Source organism: Manis javanica, chromosome X (assembly GCF_040802235.1).
Source record: "Manis javanica isolate MJ-LG chromosome X, MJ_LKY, whole genome shotgun sequence".
NCBI classification, from domain to species: domain Eukaryota; kingdom Metazoa; phylum Chordata; class Mammalia; order Pholidota; family Manidae; genus Manis; species Manis javanica.
In genome coordinates this window covers 98,252,754-98,277,336 of record NC_133174.1, presented here as the reverse complement: position 1 = coordinate 98,277,336, position 24,583 = coordinate 98,252,754, and the positions used below count along the sequence as shown (strand labels likewise).

Sequence of the window (24,583 nt, the reverse complement as noted above, 5' to 3'; positions counted from 1 at the left end):
GAAGTAGACGAACTAAATACTAACCAAATGCAAAATTAAATCAGCTACCCACAAAGTAAGTCAAGGCATACACAGAGTACAGAATATGACATCTAATATATAGTGGAGTAGGAACAAAGGGAAAGAAAAAAGAATCATAAGACTGTGTTTATAATAGCTTAATAAGTGAGTTAAGGTAGACTGATAGATAGTAAACTAGCTACCCTTGAACCTTTGGTAACTACAAATCCAAAGCCTACAATGGCAATAAGTACATATCTATAAATAATCACCCTAAATGTAAATGGATTGCATGCACCAATCAAAAGACATGGATAAAAAAGCAAGACCCATGTATATGCTACTTACAAGAGACACATTTCAAACCCAAATACATACACAGGCTATAGTGGAGGGATAGAAAAAGATATTTCATGCAAACAATGGGGAGAAAAAAGCAGGTGTTGCAGTACTTGTATCAGACAAAATAGACTTCAAAACGAAGAAAGTAACAAGAGACAAAGAAGGACATTACATAATGATAAACGGGTCAGTCCAATAAGAGGATATAGCCATTGTAAACATCTATGCACCCAGCACAGGAGCACCTACATACACAAAACAAATACTAACAGAATTGAAGGGGGAAATAGGATGCAATGCATTCACTTTAGGAGACTTCAGCCCACCACTCACTCCAAAGGACAGATCAACCAGACAGAAAATATGTAAGGAGACAGAGGCACTGAACAACACATTAGAATAGATGGACCTAATAGACATCTACAGAACTCTACACCCAAAAGGAGCAGGATACACATTCTTCTCAAGTGCACATGGAACATTTTCCAGAATAGACCACATACTAGGCCACAAAAAGAACCTCAGTAAATTCAGAAAGATTGAAATTCTACCAACCAGTTTCTCAGACAACAAAGGTATGAAACTAGAAATAAATTACGCAAAGAAAATGAAAAATCCCACAAACACATGGAGGCTTCACAACATGCTCCTAAATAACCAATGGATCAATGACCAAATAAAAACAGACATCAAGCAATATATGGAGACAAATGACAGCAATAATCCAACACCACAAAATCTGTGGAATGCAATGAAGGCTGTGCTAAGAGAAAAGTATATTGCAATACAGGCCTACCTCAGGAAAGAAGAACACTCCCATATGAACACTCTAAACTCACAATTAACAAAACAAGAAAAAGAACAAATGGGGCCCAAAGTCACTAGAAGGAGGGACCTAATAAATATTAGAGCAGAAATAAATAAAATCAAGAAGAATAAAACAATAGAAAGAACCAATGAAAGTAAGAGCTGGTTCTTCAAGAAAATAAACAAAATAGATAAACCCCTAGCCAGACTTTTCAGGAAAAAAAGAGGGTCTGCACACATAAACAGCACCAGAAATGAGAAAGGAAAAATCACTATGGACACCACAGAAATACAAAGAATTATGAAAGAATACTATGAAAAAGTATATGCTAACAAACTGGATAACCTAGAAAAAATGGACAACTTTCTAGAAAAATTCAGCCTTCCAAGGCTGACCCAGAAAGAAACAGAAAATTGAACAGACCAATTACCAGCAACAAAATTGAATTGGTAATCAAAAAACTACCTAAGAACAAAATCCCTGGACCAAATGGCTTCACCACTGAATTCTTTCAAACATTTAGTAAAGACCTAATACCCATCCTCCTAAAACTTTTCCAAAGAGTAGAAGAAGAGGGAATACTTCGAAACTCATTCTATGGGGCCAGCATCACTCTAATACCAAAACAAGGCAAAGACACCACAAAAAAAGAAAATTACAGACCAATATCCTTGATGAACATTAGATGCAAAAATAGTCAACAAAATATTAGCAAACCAAATTCAAAAATACATCAAAAAGATCATCCATCATGCTCAGGTAGGATTTATTCCAGGGATGCAAGATGGTACAACATTCGAAAATCCATCAACATCATCCATCACATCAAAAAAAGGAAGGACGAAAACCACATGATCATCTCCATAGATGCTCAAAAAGCATTTGACAAAATTCAACATCCATTCATGATAAAAACTCTCAACAAAATTGGTATAGAGGGCAAGTACCTCAACATAATAAAGGCCATATATGACAAACCCACAGCCAACATTATACTTAACAGTGAGAAGCTGAAAGCTTTCCCTTTAAGATTGGGAACAAGACAAGGATGCCCACTCTCCCCACTTCTATTCAACATAGTACTGGAGGTCCTAGCCATGGCATTCAAACAATACAAAGAAAGAAAAGGCATCCAGAATGGCAAGGAAGAAGTTAAATTGTCCCTGTTCGCAGGTGACATGATATTGTAGGTAAAAAACCCTAGAGTCCACTCCAAAACTACTATATCTAATATCTGAATTCAGCAAAGTTGCGGGATACAAAATTAATGCACAGAAATCTGTTACATTCCTAAATGCTAATGAACTAGCAGAAAGAGAAATTAGGAAAACAATTGCATTCACAACTGCATCAAAAAGAATAAAATACCTAGGAATAAACCTAACCAAGGAAGTGAAAGACCTATACTCTGAAAACTACAAGACACTCGTGAGAGAAATTAAAGAAGATACCAATATATGGAAACACATCCCGTGCTCACGGATAGCAAGAATTAATGTCAAAATGGCCATCCTGCCGAAAGCAGTCTATAGATTCAATGCAATCCCTATCAAAATACCAACAGCATTCTTCAATGAACTAGAGCAAAGAGTTCCAAAATTCATAGGGAACCACAAAAGACCCTGAATAGCCAGAGCAATCCTGAGAAGGAAGAATAATTCTGGGGGTATTATGCTTCCCAACTTCAAACTCTGCTACAAAGCCACAGTAATCAAGACAATTTGGTACTGGCACAAGAACAGACCCATAGACCAATGGAATAGACTAGAGAGCCCAGATATAAATTCAATCATTTATGGTCAATTAATACATGATAGAGGAACCATGGATATACAGTAGGGAAATGACAGCCTCTTCAACAACTGGTGTTGGCAAAAGTGGACAATTACATGCAAGAGAATGAAACTGAATTATTGTCTAACTCCATACACAAAAGTAAACTCGAAATGGATCAAAGACCTGAATGTAAGTCATGAAACCTTAAAACTCTTAGAAGAAAACATAGGTAAAAATCTCTTGAATATAAACATGAGCAACTTCTTCCTGGATGGATATTCTTCAGCAAGAGAAACAAAATCAGAAACGAACAAATGGGACTACATCAAGCTAAAAAGCTTCTGTATAGCACAGTACACTATCAGCAGAACAGAAAGTCATCCTACAGTATGGGAGAATATATTTGTAAATGACATATCCAACAAGGGGTTAACATCCAAAATATATAAAGAACTCACACTTCTCAATACCCAAAAAGCATATAACCCTATTAAAAAATGGGCAGAGGATCTGAACAGACACTTCTCCAAAGAAGAAATTCAAATGGCCAACAGACACATGAAAAGATGCTCCACATCGCTAATCATCAGAGAAATGCAAATTAAAACCACAATGACATGTCACCTCACACCAGTTAGGATGGCCAACATCCAAAAGACAAACAACAACAAATGTTGGCGAGGTTGTGGAGAAAGGGGAACGCTCCTACACTGCTGGTGGGAATGTAAATTAGTTCAACCATTGTGGAAAGCAGTATGGAGGTTCATCAAAATGCTCAAAACAGACTTACCATTTGACCCAGGAATTCCACTCCTAGGAATTTACCCTAAGAACGCAGCAATCAAGTTTGAGAAAGACAGATGCACCCCTATGTTTATCGCAGCACTATTGCAATAGCCAATAAATGGAAGCAACCTAAATGTCCATCAGTAGATGAATGGATGAAGATGTGGTACATATACACAGTGGAATATTATTCAGCCATAAGAAGAAAACAAATCCTACCATTTGCAACAACCTGGATGGAGCTAGAGGGTATTATGCTCACTGAAATAAGCCAGGTGGCGAAAGGTGATTTCACTCATCTGTGGAGTATAACAACAAAGCAAAAACTGAAGGAACAAAACAGCAGACTCACAGAACCAAAGAATGGACTAACAGTTACCAAAGGGAAAGGGACTGGGGACGGTGAGTGGGAAGGGAGGGATAAGGGGATTAAGGGGTATTATGATTAGCACACATAATGTAGGGGCAGGCATAAGGAAGGCAGTATAGCACAGAGAAGACAAGTAGTGACTCTATAGCATCTTACTATGCTGATGGACAGTGGCTGTAATGGAGTATGTGGTGGGGTCTTGATAATGGGGGAATCTAGTAACCACAATGTTGCTCATGTGATTTTATATGATACCATAATAAAAAATTAAAAAAGGATAAAAAACCCTGCATCTAATATCATACTTCATGAGAAACTAAATATTTTCCCCTTCAGTCAGGAACCAGGAAAGTCTGTCCCTCTCCCCACTTCTTTTCAGTATTGTACTGGCAATGCCAGGTAGTATAGTAAGATAAGAAAAAGCACATAAATTGGGAAGGAAAAAATAAAACTCATTATTTAAAGATGATGTGTGTATCTGTGTAAGAAAGTCCCAAACAATAAACAGCAAGAAAATAACACCTAGAACTATTAAGTGAATATAGCAAAGTTGGAGGTTACAATGTTTATATACAAAATGTTTATATTCCTGTATACTAAGAAATGAACAATTGAAATAAAAAACAATGCTATTTACAATAACACCACAAAAGATTGAAATACTAGACATAAATCTTACGTAATATGTATAGGATCCATATGCAGAAAACTATAAAACTCTGATGAAAATTTAAAGATCTAAATAAGTGCAGAGATATCCTATGTTCATGGAATGGAAGACTTAATATTTTTAAGATGTCAGTTCTTCTCAAATTGATATGTAGATTCCACACAATTCCAACAAAATCCTGGAAAGCAATTTTGTGCATATGGACTGATTCCAAATCTATTTGGAAAGAAAAAAGGCCCAGAATATCCAACACAATACTGAAGAAAAAGAAAAGAGTTGGAAGACTAGTACTCACTTTCAATATTTACTATAATTAAGTAGTTTGGCATTAGTGAAAAAAAGATCAATTGAGCAGAAATATACATACACAAATACAGTAAACTCATCTTTAACAAGGGAATGAATGCAATTCAGTGGAGAAAGGATAGTCTTTTCAACAAATTATATGGGAACAACTGGATATACACATGCAAAAAATGAGTCTAGACACAGATCTTACATTATTCAAAAAAAGAAAAACTCAAAATATACATCAGAGATCTAAATATAAAACACCATACTGTAAAAATCCAGAAGAATACAATAAAAAATCCAAGTTACTTTTTGTTTGGTGATGCATTTATAAATAGAACACCAGAAGCATGACTTGTGAAAGAAAAAAATGAGTAAATCAGAGTTTACTAAAACTGTAAACTGTTATGTGAAAGATACTTTTAAGAGAAACACAAAACAAGGCACAGGCTAGAAGAAAATATTTGCAAAACAATGTCCTTTATTAAAAGGACTTGTACTCAAAATATAGGAAGAACTAAAACTCAGCAGTAGTAAAACAAGCAACCCAATTAAAAATTGTCAAAAGAAGAGACACCTCACCAAATAAGTTATACATATAATGTCAAATAAGCTTCTGAAAAGGAACTCACCATCATTTGTCATCAGGGAATTACAAAATAAAACAATAAGATGCCATTATATACCTATTAAAATGGCTAAAATTCACAATAATATTGGCAATACCAAATACTATTAGGGATACTGAACAACAGGACTCATTCATTCCTGGAGAGAATACAAAATAGTACAACTTCTTTAGAAGACAGTTTGGAAGTGTTTTACAATGCCAAACATTGTTTTACCATACAGTCTAATATTTGTGCCCCTAGTTATTAGCTGATTTGAAAACCTATATTAATACAAAACCAGCATGTGAATTTTCATAGCTGTTTATTCATAACTGACAAAAACTGTAAATAATCAAGATGTCCTTCAATGAATGAATGGATACACTGACCTGTGCTACATCTGTACAATGGAATATAATGCAGAGATCAAAAAAAAAAGTTGTCAAGCCACATAAAGACCTAGACTATAAATTTATATTAATAACTGAAAGAAGCCAGTAGGCAAAGACTACATATTGTATGATTCCAATTATATGATATCACAGAAAACACAAAACTGTAGAGGCAGTACATGATCAATGATAGCCAGGAGTTTGGGGGCAGTGGGAAAGAGGAATAGGTGAAGCACATGGGATTTTTAGTGCAGTAAAATTATTCTGTTATGGTAGATGCAAGACATGGATTTGTCAAAACCCATAAAACTGTACAACGTAAAAAATGACCTTTAATTTATACAAATATTTTTAAATTTCAGAGCCCCAGGAAAGAATGCACACTGTGGCAAGAAAAACTAACTGTTGTTCATACATGAAGCAACTTCAATGAAGTTAGGTTGGGAAAGGTGCTGACCTCTAAGATCTTTGGAAATTTGTGGAGTCTGGAAAACTAAAGACAAACAAGACTGCACACCATCACTGTATCCTAGTTGACACGGTTGTATCCCATACGGGTACTGGTTAACAATTCTGGTACTGATATACATGTATAAGGAAAGGTAGCAATGGATGGCAGATGGTGGAAGCCAGGTTTCTCACTGTTGGAATTTACAGTTAAGCAAAGGGAGGAAGCTAGAATGATCCATGTGATAATGGTTTAGAGTTGGAGACATCATTGTGAATTCATGTTTAGCATAAAATAGATATATATGGTTACATGGAGAAATATTTATAAATATGTGTATACATACAAGTCAGTATAAACGGTTTTTCTTCTCTGTCAGCTGAGAGGGTCTAAATGAAACGACACTGCAGCAGCAACAAGGTCTTAGTTCCTAATACCATTCTCTAATAAAAGGAACCAGAGCTCCTTCAAGAAATGGTTTGTTCTATTACTGGGGCAGGAAATATACGAGATGAGCCTTGAGCATCTTGAAATGACAAAAAGTAAGGAAATAATAAAAACAACATAAAAACATTGTTGGGGGCTTGTCAAAGATGCACAGGAGCCAACTGAAAGAGTTTCCAATAACCAATGTTGGAACAATTTGTGACAAACTAAGTAAATTAATATTGGATTATAACCCAAAGTATAGTATAAGAATCTATGTGTCCATGCTGATAATAAATAAAATGAATAAATCAATAAATGGGGGAGACAAATATCCCATGCAGAGTTCTAAATCATTTATGTAGGTGTTCTACCTAAAGAAGGGAGAGTATAACTCCCCACTTCGTGGTTTTGAACTACTTATAATGACTTCTTTCCAAAGTGTACAGTATGAAAAGGCAGAAAAAAAAGAGCAACATTATAATATAGAAACCGAGCACATACTACTTCAGCCAGGTGATCCAAGGCCAATGTCAACATGATTTATGACTGTGCATGCTTCATTTGATATGATCAAAATTACACTTTTGCTCTGTGGGCTTCCTCCTAATAATACATAATCTCAATCTCACCATGAGAAAACACCAGAAAAATTCTAGTAGTGGGGCATCTTACAAAATAACTGACCATTACTCCTCAAAACTGTCAAGATCATTATAAAGAAGGAAAGTCCAAGAAACTGACACAGCCAGGAAGAGCCTAAAGATACATGAAAACAATGTACTGTGGCATCCTGGATGGGATCCTGGGGCAGAAAAAGGACATTAAGGAAAAACTTAGGAAATCTAAATTAACTATGGGCTTTATATAATCATATAGCAATACTAATTTATGCAAGCTATAGTCAAATGTAAGATGTTAATAATAGGGAAAACTGAGGGTTACATGGGAACTCTTTGTAATACTTTCTCAGTTTTTCTCTAAAACAAACTTATAAAAAGTAAAGTGTTTAAAAAAATTTTAAACAGGTAGCTGCAGAATACATACAGTATAATAACATTTGTGTAAAGTTCAAAACGTAAAACAATACTGTGTATTGCACAGGGATGCTAGGAAGAGCTTCATCCTCTATTATCATTTGGAGTTTGTTTTTCTGTTTCACAGAAATGCTTATCTTGTATTCAAGTCTAGCGATATCTTTGTGTGTACCTTTATATATATGCATACATATGAATATATATGTATGTTGTGGATATACACATACATACATACCTGTGTATGGGATATATGTATGTATGTGTGTGTCTGTGTTTTTGGAGCAGAGAAGATGCATCCAAGCAAGAAGTGACCGAGCCACTTTGACTAGAAGCCCTCTTGATTTTTAAAAAATGTTCATATCAAAGGGAACAATCTTAGTATGAATCTTTCCTACTTTTGGTGAGAATATTGCAATATGTTTCACATACCCTTTTCTATGATTATTTAATTTGATGATACTTTCATGATGAGTATTTCAGGGTCAAAACTCTAGCTCACCTGTAATCACTCAGATAAATCATAAGTCAGTTGCCCTATGCCCTTGCTTTTAAGATACTAGTTAAATGCTAAATATGTGAATATTCAGCTTCTAAAGACTTTGAGATAGAGTCTACTGCTTATTACAATGTTTAATATATTCATACCTTCTAATGGTTAAGTCATTTAAATGGGCTTTATTTTTTCTTTGCTTTTGCTGCTCCTGTCTTAATTCTTCTCAAGTTCCTTTTATCTATAAAGGGTATAACTTTATGCCAGCTAACATATAGAGATGTCTCTTTGTCACTCCATCCATTTTTTATTATACTAAAATATGCATAACCTGAGATCTGCCCTCTTAACAAATTTTTAAGTGTACATTACAGTATTGTTAGCTAGAGGCACACTGTTGTATAACAGATCTCTTGAACTTTTTCAAATTTCATGACTGAACTTTATAACTATTGAAGAGCAACTCCCCATTTTCCCCTCCTCCACACTCCTGTCAACCACTATTCTACTTTATGCTTCAATGAGTTTGACTACTATAGATACTACATATAAGTGTGATCATACAGTCTTTGTCTTTCTGTGACTGGCTTATTTCACTTACCATAATGCCATCAAGGTTCACCCATGTTGTAGCAAATGACAAGATTTCCTTCTTTTTTTCTGACTGAATAATATTCTGCTCTATGTATATACAATATTTTCTTCACCCATTCATCCATGATGGAGATTTCGGTTGTTTCCACCTCTTGGGTATTGCAAACAGTGCTGCAATAAACGTGTGAGTTCAGATACCTCTTTGAGGTCCAGATTTTAATTATTTTGAATAAGTACCCAAAAGTGGGACTTGCTGGTCCATGTATGATAGTTGTATTTTTAATTTTTTTGAGGAAACTCCATACTATTCTTCATAGCATCTGCACCATTTTATATTCCTACCAACAGTGTGCAAGAATTCCAGTTTCTACATCCTCGACAGCACTTATTTGAGGAAATGTCTGTTTAGGTCTTTTGCCTGTTTTTGAAAATTGGGTTGTCTTTTTGCTACTGACATAGAAGTTCCTTATATATTTTGGATATTAACTTCTATAATCAAGTTATATGTTTTTCATATATTTTATCCCATTCCATAGATTGCCTTTTCACTTTGCTGATTGTTTCCTTTGATGTGCAGAAGCATTTTAGTTATAGAGTCCCACTTTATTTTTACTTTCATAGCCTGTGCTTCTTATATAGTATCCAGGAAATCATTGCCAAGGCCAATGGCATGAAGATTTTCTCCTATGTTTTCTTCTAGGAGTTTTAGAGTTTCAGATCTTATTTTTAAGTCTCCAATCCCTTTTAAAAAAATTTTGTGGATGGTATAAAAAAAGAGTCCAGCTTTATTCTTTTGCATGTGGATGTCACCTTTTCCCAGCACCATTTATTGAAGGGACTATCTTTTCCCCATTGTGTATTCTTGGCCCCCTTTTTGATCAGTGATTATATATGTGTGGGTTTATTTCTGGACTTTCTATTCTGTTCTGTTGGTCAGTATGTCTGTCTTTATGCCAGTATCATACAGTTTTTATTACTGAAGATTTGTAATATATTTTGAAATTATTAAGTATGAGACCTCCAGTTTTGTTCTTATTTCTCAAAATTGCTTTGGCTGTTTAAGGTCTTGCGGTTCCATATGAATTTTAGAATTATTTTTTCTATTCCTGTTAAGTCTACTATTGGAATTTTGATAGGAATTGCATTAATCTGTAGATCACTTTGGATAGTGTGGACAATTTTAAGAAAATTGTCTTCCAGTCCATGAACATGAGACATCTTTTCATTTACTTGTATCTTCTTAAATTTCTTTGAGCAATGTTTTGTGGTTTTAAGTGTACAAGTCCTTTGCCTTATTGGTTAAGTTTTTTTTTTCATTGACATGATTGACATATAGAAATACTTTACATATTTAATGTATGCATCTTGAATTTGAGGGTAAGTATACACCATGAAACAAATCATCACCACATATAAGTCCCTGAACTTAACCATCACCTCCAGAAATTTCTTCTTTCCCTCTTTTTTCCTGTTGATAAGGACATATAAGATATACCCTCTTAACAGATTTTTAAGCTTCCAATATGGTATTGTTAACTATATGCACTGTGTTATACAGTAGATCTATAGGACTTACACCTCTTGCATAAGTGAAAGTATATATCCTTTGATGAACAATTACCCAATTAATCTAATTACCTCCAATCCCCTGGTAAATATGATTCTATTCTCTGCTTCTCTGAGAGTATTGACTATTCCAGATTTCTGATATAAGCAGCATCATGTAGTATTTGATCTTCTGTGTCTGGTTTATTTCACTTAGCATAATGTCTTCTGAGTTCCTGTGTGTGGCAAATGACAAGATTTCCTTCTTTTCTTAAGGCTGAATAATGTTATGTTGTATTTATATACCACATTTTCTATATCCATTCATCTGTCAGTGGAAATTTAGGTTGTTTCCATGTCTTTGCTATTGTAAATAATGTTGCAATGAACATAAGGATGCAGATGTTTCTTCCAGATCCTGATTCCAGTTCTCTTGGTATATACTCAGAAGTATGGATTATATGATAAGTTCTCTTTTTACTTTTGTGAGATCTCCATACTGTTTTCTATAATGGTTGTACCAATTTACATTCCCACAAACAGTGTACATCTCCACATCTTTACCAGCACTTATCTCTTGATTTTTTAGAAATAATCATCATAATAGACAAGAGGTAACATCTAATTGAGGTTGTGCATTTCCCTGATGATTAATGATGTTGAACATCTTTTCATATACTTATTGGCCATTTTATGTCTTTTATGAAGAAATATCTATTTGGCTCTTTTGTCCATTTATTAAAAGTAGGTCATTTGTTTTTTTTTTAACTATTATATTGCAGGAGTCACATATTTTAGTTTTTAACCATTCATCAGATATGTGATTTTCAAATACTTTCTCCCATTCTGTAGATTGCCTTTTCACTTTGCTGATGGTTTCCTTTGCTGTGGAGGATTTTGGTTGATACAGTACTCACTTGTCTATTTTTGCTTTTGTTGCTGTGCTTTTGATATCATAGGTAAGAAATTATTTTGTTTTCTTCTAGGAGCTGTAGAGTTTCAGATCTTATTTTTACGTCTTTAATCCATTTTGAGTTGATTTTATATATAGTGTAAGATAGTCATCCAATTTCATTCTTTTGTAGTGTATATCTAGTTTTCCCATCACCAGTTATTGAAGTGACTGTCTTTTCCCCATTGTGTATTCTTTCCCCCCTTATCAAAGATACCATAAATATGTGATTTATTTCTGGGCTCTCTATTCTGGCCTATTTGTTAATATGTCTTTTTTATGCCAGTACCATACTGTTTGATTACTGTAGTTTGAAATCAGGCAATGTGATGCCTCCTGCAGTGTTCTTCCTTAGGATTGCTTTGTCTATTTGGGATCTCTTGTGGTTCTATATGAATTTTAGAATTTTTAATAATTTCCATAAAAGTTGCTGTTGGGATTTTGATAAGAATTGCATTGAATCTATGGATGCTTTGGGTAGTATGCATTTTGACAATATTAATACTTGTAACCATATTTGGGATGTCTTTCCATTTATTTGTCTTTTCAATTTCTTTCCTTAATGTTGTATAGTTTTTGTGTGCAAGTCTTTCAGCTACATGGTTGCTTATTCCTAAGTATTTTATTCTTTTTTATGCTATTGTAAATGGAATTGTTTTCTTGATTTCCCTTTCAGTTTTTTTGTTAATATAAACAAATGCTACTAATTTTTGTATGTTGATTTTGTATCCTACAACATTACTGAATTTGTTTATTACTTTTAACAGTTTGTGGAGTCTTTAGGATTATTTACACATAGGATCATGTCATATACAAACAGACATAGTTTTACTTCTTCCTCTCCAATTTGGATGCCCTTTATTTCTTTTTTCTTGTCTAATTTCTCCGGCTAGTACCTCCAGTACTATCTTGAATAGAATTGGCAAGATTGGGCATCCTTAACTTGTTCCTGATCTTAGAAAGCTGTCAGTTTTTCACTCTTCAGTATGAGTTAGCCGGGGCCTTTTCATATATGGCCTTTCTGATGTTAATGTAAATTCTTTCTATTCCTAGTTTGCTGAGCATTTTTATCATGAAAGGTTGTCAGATTTTTGTCTAATACTTTTTCTATATTAAGATGATCGTGTGACTTTTATCCTTTATTTTGTTAATGTATATCGCATTGATTGATTTTCATATGTTGAGCCATCCTTGCATCCCAGGAATACATCACATTTGTGCTTTTAGATTTGGTTTTATAGTTTTTTTGTTGAGAATTTAAAAATCTGTATTTACCAGGGATATTGGACTATGGTTTTCTTCTTGTAATTTTTTTTTCTTTTGGTATCAGGGTATTGCTGGCACCATCAAAGTGGTTTGAGAAGATTCCCTCCTCCTCAGTTTTTTGGAACAGTTTGAAAAGGATTGGTGTTAATTCTTAAAAAGTTTGGTAGCATTCACCTGTGCAGCCATCTAGTCTGAAGCCATCTAGTTCTGGGATTTTCTTTGTTAGGAGGTTTTTGATTACTGATTCAGTCTCATTAGTAGTTATAAATTTGTTCAGATTTTCCTATATTTTCATGATTTAGTCTTAGTAGATTGTATATAGGAATTTATCCTTTTCTTCTAGGTTATCTGATTTGTTCGCATATAATTATTCATAGTAGTATCTTATAGTCCTTTATATTTCTGTGACATCAGTTATAATTTCTTCCCTTTCATTTCTGATTTTATTTGAGTCTTTCCTCATTTTTCTTAGTGTAACTAAAGGTAGTCAATTTTATTCAAACAGCTGTTTGTTTAGTTGATTATTTTTTATTGTTTTTCTAATCTATTTCATTTATTTATTTCTTCTCTAAGCTGTATTTCTTCCCTTCTGCTAACTTTGGGCTTGATTTGTTCTTTTTCTTCCTTGCAGTATAGCATTATTTATTTGAGATTTTCTTTTTTGATGTAGATATTTATCATTATAAACTCCCCTTTTAGTACTGTTGTTGCTGCATCCCATAAATCTTGGTATGTTGTGGTTTCATTTTCATTGTCTCAAGATATTTTCTAATTTTCCTTCTAATTTCTTCTTGACCCATTAGTTTTTCAAGAGCATTTTGTTTAATTTTCACATATTTGTGAATTTTCTAGTTTTGCTTCTGCTAGTGGGAGTAAGGTATTGAAATCTCCTAGTGTTATTATGCTGCTGCCTATTTCTCCCTTTAGTTCTTTATATGTTTATTTCATATATTTAGGTTCTCTGAGGCTGGGTGCATATGTATTTATGGTCATTATGTCTTCCTGGTGAATTGATCCTTTTACCATTACATAATGCCCATTTTTGTCTCTTGTGACAGTTTCTGACTTAGTCTATTTTGTCTATGTAAGTATGACCACTCCTGCCCTCATTTGGTTACCATTTACATGGACTGTGTTTTCTATCCTTTCATTTTCAGCCTGTGTGTGGTCCTAAGTTTAAAGTGAGTTTCTGGTAGATACCATAATAGTTGGATCTAATTTTTTATTCAGTCAGCCACTCTATGTCTTTGATTAGGGAGTTTAATCCATTTACATGTAATTATTGCTAGGGAAGGACTTACTATTGCCATTCATTAGTTGTTTTCCATCTTGTAGCTTTTTTGTCCCTCTTTTCCTCTCATGATGTCTTCCTTTGTGTTCCATTGATTTTTTTTTTGTAGTGATGTGCTTTTTCCTTTCTCATTTTCTTTTATCTCTATAGGTATTTTCTTTATTGTTTAAAATGGAGCTTAAATGTAAAGTGTCTTGTAGTTATAATAATATATTTTAAGCCAAGAAGAACTTATGTTCAATTGCATTTGAGACCTCTTTTTTGTTTTCTTGAATGTTATTTTTTTATAGCATCCGATTCCTAATAGATAGAATATTATCTCTTATTTCTAGGAAGGTATTAGTGGTGGTTTTTTGAAGTTTTTTTCCTCCTTGCATGGTCTCTGTTTTCTTCTGTTTGCTTTCATTTCTGTTTATTCTGTTGTCTGCCTTTCAAATTAGAGGCTTTCCTCAGATTCCTAATAATCTGTGCTCATATATATAAGTAAGGATCAAAAAATAGATTGGAGGCTCTGAGCACATGAGCAGCCTGAATGTCCCTTGCTGACTTTGAGCTTCAATTTAAAGTCATCTGGCTGGTCCATTTGTTAGAGAAATTCCCCATCCCAAATCAGTATCTTTAGGTCTCCTTATGGCTAATTATATTCTGCATAGAAAACTCTTCCAAACTCTTACTTGGAAGGATACTACCAACATTGAAAGAGCCACATGAAGAGAAATGTTTGGGCATGTCCTCAGTATTCTGTATGTATTTCTTTTAATTTCTTTGCTTTCAGAAGTAGTATTCATATCCTCAACTGTGTCTGGCATTCTCCATGTTCAGAGAATCAACCTCAAGTATTCATCAGGATAGGAAATGGCCTTTACCCAGTAGCTAATTGTAGGTGTTGTGGGGTGGGGTGGGGGGGTGGATATTTAAAGATCTAGTTGGTTTTTAAACAGCTTTCAACCTAACCCATCTTATCTTAACTACCTCCGTTTACATCCATTTCCAGAGGTACCTGGAGCTATCAGTTCCTGAACTGTTTGAGGATTCTTATGTGTAGATTGGGTTGGTTCCTGGCTTTTCCCACTGCTACTTTAAGATTCAGCTTTCTTGAGTATATTTATTCAGTTATTTTCCAACTTCCAGAATATTGTTTTTATTGCATCCTTTCTTTATTCTCCCTAATCTTATGGGTTTATGTTTATAAAACAAAAAGTTTCTATTAGTTTTACAGCATTTTTCTATAGTTTTAGGGAATAAAATTAGATGCATGTGTTCAATCCACCATCTTTATCTGAAACTAATTCTAACCACAATGAAATAGTTGCCTTACCTCTCTCATTTTATATTTCTGTTGATCCTCGGTTTATATTAGGTGTTATACCTGAAGAACCTTAGCCCTCGGGTGACTGAAAGAGATCTTGTCTCATTGTTCGCCCGGTTCCAGGAGAAAAAAGGACCTCCAATTCAATTCCGAATGATGACTGGACGAATGAGGGGGCAGGCTTTTATCACCTTCCCCAGTAAGTAGCTTCATGTAGTTAATTACTCAGTTGCAGCACCAATTTATTAGAGATTACTTATACCCTCTCTAATTTAGATACAGCCTTTTGATTTCTCCATAGCATTATGAAAAGAATGTGCTTGAACAAGTACATGGGAAGAAGGGAAGAGGAGTAAGGAAAATATATTTTCAATGTTCCTCTATACTCACTCCCATGTTTCCTCTCCACCACTGACAGTACATAACCACCTAACTCTATTGCTGCCAATTTTTTCCAGTCTTGGCACTTAGTTCTCCCTCTTATCAAAATTCACTTTCCCTTTGTTGACAATAGTATTTCTAGTCCAAGTTATAATTATATTGCTTATTAATATTATTGGTATTCTTGTCAGAATACTTGCCTTATACCCTATTCTGTTAGGACTAAGAAACTGTAAGCTAATATGCTAATCACTAGTAATTTGTAATTAACTAGTGGATGATGATATAGTCTTTTAACTATTGTTTGCATCTTCATATATGACTTTAGTACCCAAACACGAAGGGAGGAATAATGTAATAATTTAATTTTCTGTGACAGAACCAGACCTTTTTTCAATGGAGGGTGAGTAGGAGCTGTACCTTTCATTATTCCTAAACTGTCTTCTTTTATAAACAGGCTAATGATCTATGTATAGGCAAGTGTTTTTGTGCATGAGAAATGCCAAACTCCCCTCTGCTCTTCTCATACTATCTTATGCTATCTTTCTTATCTTATTAAAAGTGTATAAATGAATGGTTTTCAGTCTTTTCAAGTGTGAGGACCCTTTTCAAACTTTAAAAAAATTTAATTGATCCCAACTGAGTATGATCCATTAATTGAAAAAATACATAATAAAAGGCTTTGTAAACTAAGTACTTTTAAATGGATAGCAGTTTTCATAATCATTGCAACAGCTATCCACATTTGAAAATTTATAGTATGTACATATATGAGACATAAATTGGTTCAGTCTAAAGACATTGCTTGTCCATTATGATTTCACAAAGTAGGCAATAATTCTACTCCTTCCTGATTTCCCCACATCCAGGCTCTGAAAACCATAAGTTGAATGCTCCTATTGTATACTATATATTCTCACACCTTAAGTTTCCATATGCCTAGAAAAAGTCATAAATGTATTAATCCCAATGAAGATTCTCACTCTCCCATCAAAATAAAAAGTATCAAAATGTCCTCAGTACCGTAACTTTTTTATCCATTTTGAAAATGATTTCATTCATACAATATCTGTAATCTGTTATCTAGGACAAAGTTTCATGTATTATTAGTTATAGCTTAACCTTCTTTAACACACCATCTATATCCTTATTTCTTTACCTAAAGCTTTGAATTAGAAGACTTTCTCAAACAATCATTTTAAGTGTTTATTGTCATTTTTCTCACCCATTAGTTTAATCTTGCTGAGTTTATATATTTGAGATTATGGAAAAGATTGTAAAGTCAAATAACTGTAACTATATGGCTTTATAGCCTATATTTAACTCTAAAGATAAGACAGCATAAACTAGACTTGGAATAGAATTGAACTATTAAAACCTACATAAATAGATGTTTTTTTCTTTTTCTTTTAGATAAGGAAATAGCATGGCAAGCGTTGCACCTAGTAAATGGATATAAATTATGTGGGAAAATATTGGTGATAGAATTTGGAAAAAACAAAAAGCAACGTTCAGATCTCCAGACTGCTTCTCTCATATCATCTGCTGCAGACAACACTACAGAAATCAGTGGTAGCTAGAAGATACATCAATTGGGAATCCTGGGAGTCCTGTCTTGCATCAGAGTCTTGGATCTAGGATTTGTGTATAGATACCAATTTGTTTGGAATTGAAGAGAAACTAATTGAGGGAGAAAAAAATCTAAGTAATATAATCTCTTTCAGATTTTACAAAGGATTGGTAGAAAACAATTTTCTATCATCTAAGACTATATAGGACAAATAAGACATATAGGGCATACATATGCTGAGTATGAAGTTTAGGGTACAAAGAATATCATTTTCTCAGGATAAATTACAAAATATTGTTTCCAAGGATTTTTTTAATTTTTATAATTTATCTGGGGTCTTAAATATTTATCCCCAGAAAGCATTCTTTCCAGGATTGCCTCTTATATACAGAACTAAAAAGCTAATTAATTGTTGAAATATTTATTTACTAGAGCCTATTTGTCCCTGAATGTATCCACCTAGTAAATAAATGACCAGGACCCCAAGCCTAAACATCGACAAAGACTGTTAAATGAGAGCTATCAGCAGTTAACATTAGGTAGTTTCATAAGTCAGTATATATATTTAATGAATGTTTCCCCATTGTTATCATTGTCTTCAGAATGCTACATATTTTTCTAATGAAAACATTTAAGTCACATATTGATGTTCTCACAGTCATTTTAGTGAGCTACCATTGAATAACCATTGAATTCAAAGCAATAAACATTGAATAAATGACTAATATATGTTAGGTATTAGGTGTATGAATTTTAGAGGAGGAACATACTAACAAAGAATACTAAAGGAAGGTACAAAGAGAAAGTTCTCTAGAAGAAGGCAGCATCCCTCAATCCCTCAGTTGTTTGTTTATAGTTGCTAAAAAATAAAAAGAGAATGTGGAATAGAGGAAATAGTACAAACTTTGGAGTCTGACCTGTGTTTGAATTTCACAGCCACACTGGCCACTCTTTGACGTTGGCAGGTCACTTAATCTGAGCCTGTTTTCTCATCTATAAAATGTGGAAAATAATAATGCTTACTTTATTGCATTGTGAGATGATATTATCCTGGCTGAAGAACAGAAAGAAAAAAGAATGAAGAAAAATGGTCCCAAAGTATATTACATTAAGCACTCCAACATGCTTGTAATAGGAGTACTAGGAAAAGAGAAAAGAACAGAGCATAAAAAATATTCTAATAAATAATGGTAGTAAATGTCCCAAATATGATGAGAAACCTTATCTATACATCCAAGAAACTCAACAAACCCTAAATAGGGTAAACAAGAAAAAATCACAGACATATCATAGTAAAAATGCTAAAACTCAAGGACCAAGAGAGACTTTTGAAAACAGCAAAAGAAAAATAAAGCATCACTTACAGGGGAATCCCAATAAGATTAATGACTAACTTCTCATCAGAAACAATGAAGGTGGCAGTGGGACAGTATTCAGAGTGCTCAAAGAAAAAACTGTCGATATATAATCCTATATCCAGTAAAGCTGTTCTTTAAAAATGAAGGTGAAATAAAGATACTCCCACATAATCAAAAACTGGGAGAATTTGTTGCTGGCAGACCTGATTTACAGGACATATTAAAGGAAGTTATTCAGGCAGAAAACAAGTGACCTAAGGCAGTAATAATTTGAATCTACACATTAAAAAGAAATAACATGAGTAAAAGTAGCTACATAATTATAAAAGTGTATTTTTTCTCATCTTAATTGATTTAAAAAGCAATTTTATAAAAAGTATATATATATATATATATATATATATATATATATATATATATATATATATATATATGTAGTTGCATTGTTGGGCCTGTAATCAGATAAAATTGTAATATATTTGCCATTAACAGGACAAAGTAGGTGTTTGTGAGCAAAGCTTGTACTGGACTGAAAAATGACTCCAAATGATAACTCATATCCATAGGAACAAATGAAGAAAACAAGAAATGGGAAATAAGGAGGTTAATATGAACAAGTTATAAATATATATTTGTGCTTGTTTCTTCTCTCACCTTCTTTAAAAGGCAAAATTATATTAAGTAATAATTATAACAATTTTTCATTGAGTTTATAATATGTAGAAATTATAACAATACCGCAAAAAAGTGACAAAGGAGTAGGTTTATAGAGGAATAAAGTTTTTATATCTCTTAGAATTTAGTTAGTAGATATGTGAAGCTGGTTCAGTTAAGATGGGTATGGTAGGACCTAGAGAAACTACTCAGGAAGTAACTGAAAATATATAGTGAAAATTGTATTAAATGTTATAGTAGGAAATGTTCAATGCAAAAGTAAGCAAAAAGAGGATTGGAGAAACAAAAACCAAAAAAATAACTTGAGACATAGAAACCAAACAAAAAATGGCAGTCATCCATAAGTCAACCTCTATTAATAATAATAGTAGGTATGAATGGATTAAATAATTCAGTTGAAAGATGGATATTGTCAGATTTGAAAAAAAAAGATTCATGTCTTACTTATTAGAGTCACACTTTAGATTCTAAAATACAAACAGAATGAAGGTAAAAGGATAGAAAGAAATATCAGGAAAATGACAACCATAAGAAACCTAGAGTGGCTTTAATAATATCAGACAAAATGAACCAAAACAAAAAATATCACTAGAGATAGAGTGACATTTTATAATGACAAAAGTGTCAATCCATCCAAAAGATATGGCAATTATAAACATACTATCACCTAACAGCAGAGTATCATAGTACATGAATCAAAAGCTGAACTAAATAAATGAAGGGAGAAATACACAAGTCTACAATAAGAGTGGAAGAATTCAGTACCCCAATTTCAATAATAAATAGAACATTTAAACATAAGGTAAATAAGGATGTAGAAGGCTTGAGCAACACCATAAATTAACTAGATCTTAAGGAGATCTATAGAATACTTCACCCAACAAGAGCAGAATACACATTCATCTCAAGTGCACATGAAACATCTCCAGGGTAGACCATATCACAAACCATAAAACATCTCAGTAAATTTAAGTGGACTGAAATGCAAAGTATATTCTCTGACTACATAGAATTAAGTTAGAAATCCATAACAGAAAGTTAGGAAACTCACAGATGTGAATTAGACCCACTTTTAAGTGATCAATGAGTTTTAGAAGTCACCCATTGGTGAAGTAGGAAAGTAGGAAATCCTCTGAGGTGAATGAACACTAAAACATGGGATGTACCTAAAGCAATGCTTATAGTGAAATTTATAAGTACAATGCCTATATTTATAAAGAAAGATCACAATCATAACCTCACTTTGTGCCTTAAGACACTGGAAACAAAGGAACCTAGAGCAAGTAGAAGGAAATTTAAAAAATTAGATAAGTGACAGAGAGAATAGAAAAGCAGTAGAGAAATTCAGTGAAACTAAAGTTGGTTCTATAAAAAGATCAACAAGAGTGGCAAACTTTACTAGGTTGATCAGGAAAAAAAGAAAATTCAAATTACTAGAATTGGAAATGAAGGCAGGAGCATTACTATCAACCTTATAGAAATAAAAAGATTATAAAGGAGTACTATCAACAAATGTATGCCAATAAATTAGGTAACAGATGGGCAAATTCCTAGAAAGTACAAAAACTACAAATTCCCAAGTTATGGAAACCAATGAGGGGGAAAAAATCTGAGTAAGTAAAGAGGTGACTTGGTAATATTTTTAAATGCCCACAAAGAAAAGTCCAGGGTCAAATGGCCTCTCAGGTGAATTCTAGCAAACATTAAAGCAGGATTCATACAGATTCTTCCAAATATTAGAAAATAAAGGAACACTTCTGATACATGCTATGATATCGAAGAACCCTGAAAACATGCTAAATGAAAGAAGTCAGTCACAAAAGACTATGTTATGTGATTCCATTTATATAAAGTATCCTGAATTGGTAAATATAGAGAGACAGAAAATGGATTAGTGGTTCAGGTCTGGAGGTGATAGCTGAAGTGTATGAGGTTTCTTTAGAGGTTGTTGAAAATGTTCTAAAATTGATTGTGGTAATGATTGTTCAACTCTGTGAATATACTACAAACCATGAATTGTACACTTTTAACTGAGTGAATTGTATAGTATGTGAATTATATCTCAATAAAGTCACACATAACAAAAAAAAGAAATTGGATCCAACCCCAATGTCCATCAGTATGAGAATGGATAAATTAATGCATATCCATTTAATGGAATACTATGCAGCCAATAAAATAATGGTGTATTATCTATGAATACATTCTGACCTGTATGATGTCCTTATTAAGTTAAAAAGCAAGAAATTGTATAATGTGAATACATTTTTATAAACAAAAGTATTTGTATATATATATGATACATGTGTATATTAGATATTTCTGAATAAATTTAGGAAAAAGCTGGTAAATACACATAACAAAATTGTGAACTTTTTGAGGTGGGATTTAATAAGCTGAAATGGAATTTTTGCATTATAAAATTCTTAAAGTGGTGTGATTTGGGGGGTGATTTTTTACTTCAGTATTTAAAAATGTTTATTTTCTCTGAATATTCTGCCAATGATTTGACTTTCAGAATATTTTAGACTTGCTCTGAGGATATTATCTAATATACTAAGGACAAACTAAAATTCCTTTGATATACTGCTCTCTTAGGACTAACTCTACAATTTTAAATATAGTATAAGAGATAAGAAGTAAATTTTCCTGGTATAACCTCTTGCATGTGTTACCCAGGGACATACTTCTAAGCTGAACTTTTCATAAGGAATTTCTTCCTGTTGGGTAGAAAATCTCACCTCTGCCCTTTATTAGACCTACAGATCACTAACAATAGAGGAAAAGAAAATGGAGGGTGTCCCTCAACTGGTGCATAAACTGTGCTATATCCATACAATGGAATCCTACTCAGCAATAAAAACTGACATAACTATGATACATGCAACAACTTGGATGAATCTCAAGTGCATTTTGCTAACTAAAACCAAACTCAAAGGCTACTTACTGTTTGATTCCATTTATATGATGTTCTGGAAAAGGCAAAAAAACTATAGGGACAGAACAAAAGAGTGGGTGTCAGGTTAAAAATGGCAGACTGATTATGATTAAAAAATGGTAGCACAATGAATTTGTTTTAATGATGGGAATTTTCTGTATATTGATTGTACTTAACATGAGTGTATGTATTTGTCAAAACTCCTAGAATTGTATAACACAAAGGATGAATTTTACTCTATAAATTTTCAAATAAATGTAATTTTTAATGGAGGAAAGAAAAGTTTCTCAATGTCAATTCCATAAAATATTGTTCCTATTCTGTGGTCTTTTGATTACTGTTAAAGACTTAAAAGCACTTGGCTACTATTGTGTATTTTCTGCCTACAGGTCAGGAGAAGTGGTCATTTAAAAACATCTAGATATACATACACACACAAGCCATAAAAAACTATGAGAATGGGCTTTCTTGTCCCTTCCTGGCATGAGCCAGAAGCTCTGTCCTCTCACTTTATCTCACTTTATCTCTAAAAATAAAAGCTTCTCCTAAAAAAAAAAAAACTATGAGAAGACAACCTGGAAAAAAATCTGTCATGCACACAGAGATAATTTCCTTAACTTATAATGTACATAATTTTCTTCATATACAAAAGTCAATAATCCAGTAAAACTTGGGTAAATGAAAAAATTCAGAGAACCTGAAATGTAAGTGATTAGTAAACTAAGAAAAATGTTCAGAGTAGTAACACAAATTAGAACGAGCTCTTTTTTTTTTTGTTTTTTTGGAATCATTACAATTACATGAGGAACATTATGTTTACTAGACTCCCCCCATCACCAAGTACCCCCCACATACCCCATTACACTCTCTGTCCATCAGCATAGTAAGATGCTATGGAGTCACTACTTGTCTTCTCTGTGTGTACAGCCCTCCCCGTGGCCCCCCACTCATTATACATGCTAATCATAATGCCCCCTTTCTTTCTCCCCACCCACTTATCCCTCCCTTCCCACCCATCCTCCCCAGTCCCTTTCTCTTTGGTAACTGTTGGTCCATTCTTGAGTTCTGTGAGTCAGCTGCTGTTTGCTCCTTCAGTTTCCTCTTTGTTATTATACTCCACAGATGAGTGAAATCATTTGATACTTGTCTTTCTCCACCTGGCTTATTTCACTGAGCATAATACCCTCTAGCTCCATCCACGTTGTTGCCAATGGTAGGATTTGTTTTCTTCTTAATGGCTGAATAATAGTCCATTGTGTATATGTACCACATCTTCTTTATCCATTCATCTACTGATGGACACTTGGGTTGCTTCCATTTCTTGGCAATTGTAAATAGTGCTGCGATAAACATAGGGGTGCATATGTCTTTTACAAACTGGGATCCTGCATTCTTAAGGTAAATTCCTAGGAGTGGAATTCCTGGGTCAAATGGTATTTCTATTTTGAGCTTTTTGAGGAACCTCCAAACTGCTTTCCACAATGGTTGAACTAATTTACATTCCCACCAGCAGTGTAGGAGGGTTCCCCTTTCTCCACAACCTTGCCAACATTTGTTGTTGTTTGTCTTTTGGATGGTGGCGATCCTTACTGGTGTGAGGTGATATCTCATTGTCATTTTAATTTGCATTTCTCTGATGACTAGCAATGGGGAGCATCTTTTCATGTGTCTGTTGGCCATATGAATTTCTTCTTTGGAGAACCTTTCAGCTCCTCTGACCATTTTTTTATTGGATTATTTGCTTTTTGTTTGTTGAGGTGCATGAGCTTTTTATATATTTTGGATATCAACCCTTTATCAGATCTGTCATTTATGAATATATTCTCCCATACTGTAGGATGCCTTTTTGTTCTATTGGTGCTGTCCTTTGCAGTACAGAAGCTTTTCAGCTTGATATAGTCCCACTTGCTCATTTTCCTTTTGTTTCCCTTGCCAGGGAGATATGTTCATGAAGAAGTTGTTCATGTTTATGTCCAAGAGATTTTTGCCTATGTTTTTTTCTAAGAGTTCTATGGTTTCATGACTTACATTCAAGTCTTTGATCCATTTCAAATTTATGTATGGGGTTAGACAGTGATCCAGTTTGATTCTCTTACATGTAGCTATCCAGTTTTGCCAACACCAGCTGTTTTAAGAGGCTGTCATTTCCCCACTATATGTCCATGGCTCCTTTATCATATATTAATTGACCATATATGTTTGGGTTGATATCTGGACTCTCTTGTTCCACTAGTCTGTGGGTCTGTTCTTGTGCCAC

At 33.6% G+C, this 24,583-nt stretch overlaps 1 protein-coding gene across 6 annotated transcripts in view; it reads left to right on the top strand.

The window, feature by feature from the left end:
* RBM41 (RNA binding motif protein 41) overlaps positions 1–22,608 on the top strand; it is a 96,826-nt gene extending 74,218 nt beyond the window's left edge. For 3 of the 6 annotated variants that reach the window (XM_036991401.2, XM_036991400.2, XM_036991402.2), the window contains 2 exons: positions 15,456–15,603; positions 17,199–22,608. In XM_036991401.2, coding sequence (XP_036847296.1) covers positions 15,456–15,603; positions 17,199–17,365 — 315 coding nt within the window. In that variant the 3' untranslated portion in view covers positions 17,366–22,608. Of the gene's footprint in view, positions 1–6,408; positions 11,546–15,455; positions 15,604–17,198 lie in introns of those variants that run through there. The other 3 variants (XM_073228150.1, XM_073228149.1, XR_012127591.1) reach the window with 2 other exon arrangements.
* Positions 22,609–24,583: the final 1,975 nt, after the last annotated feature.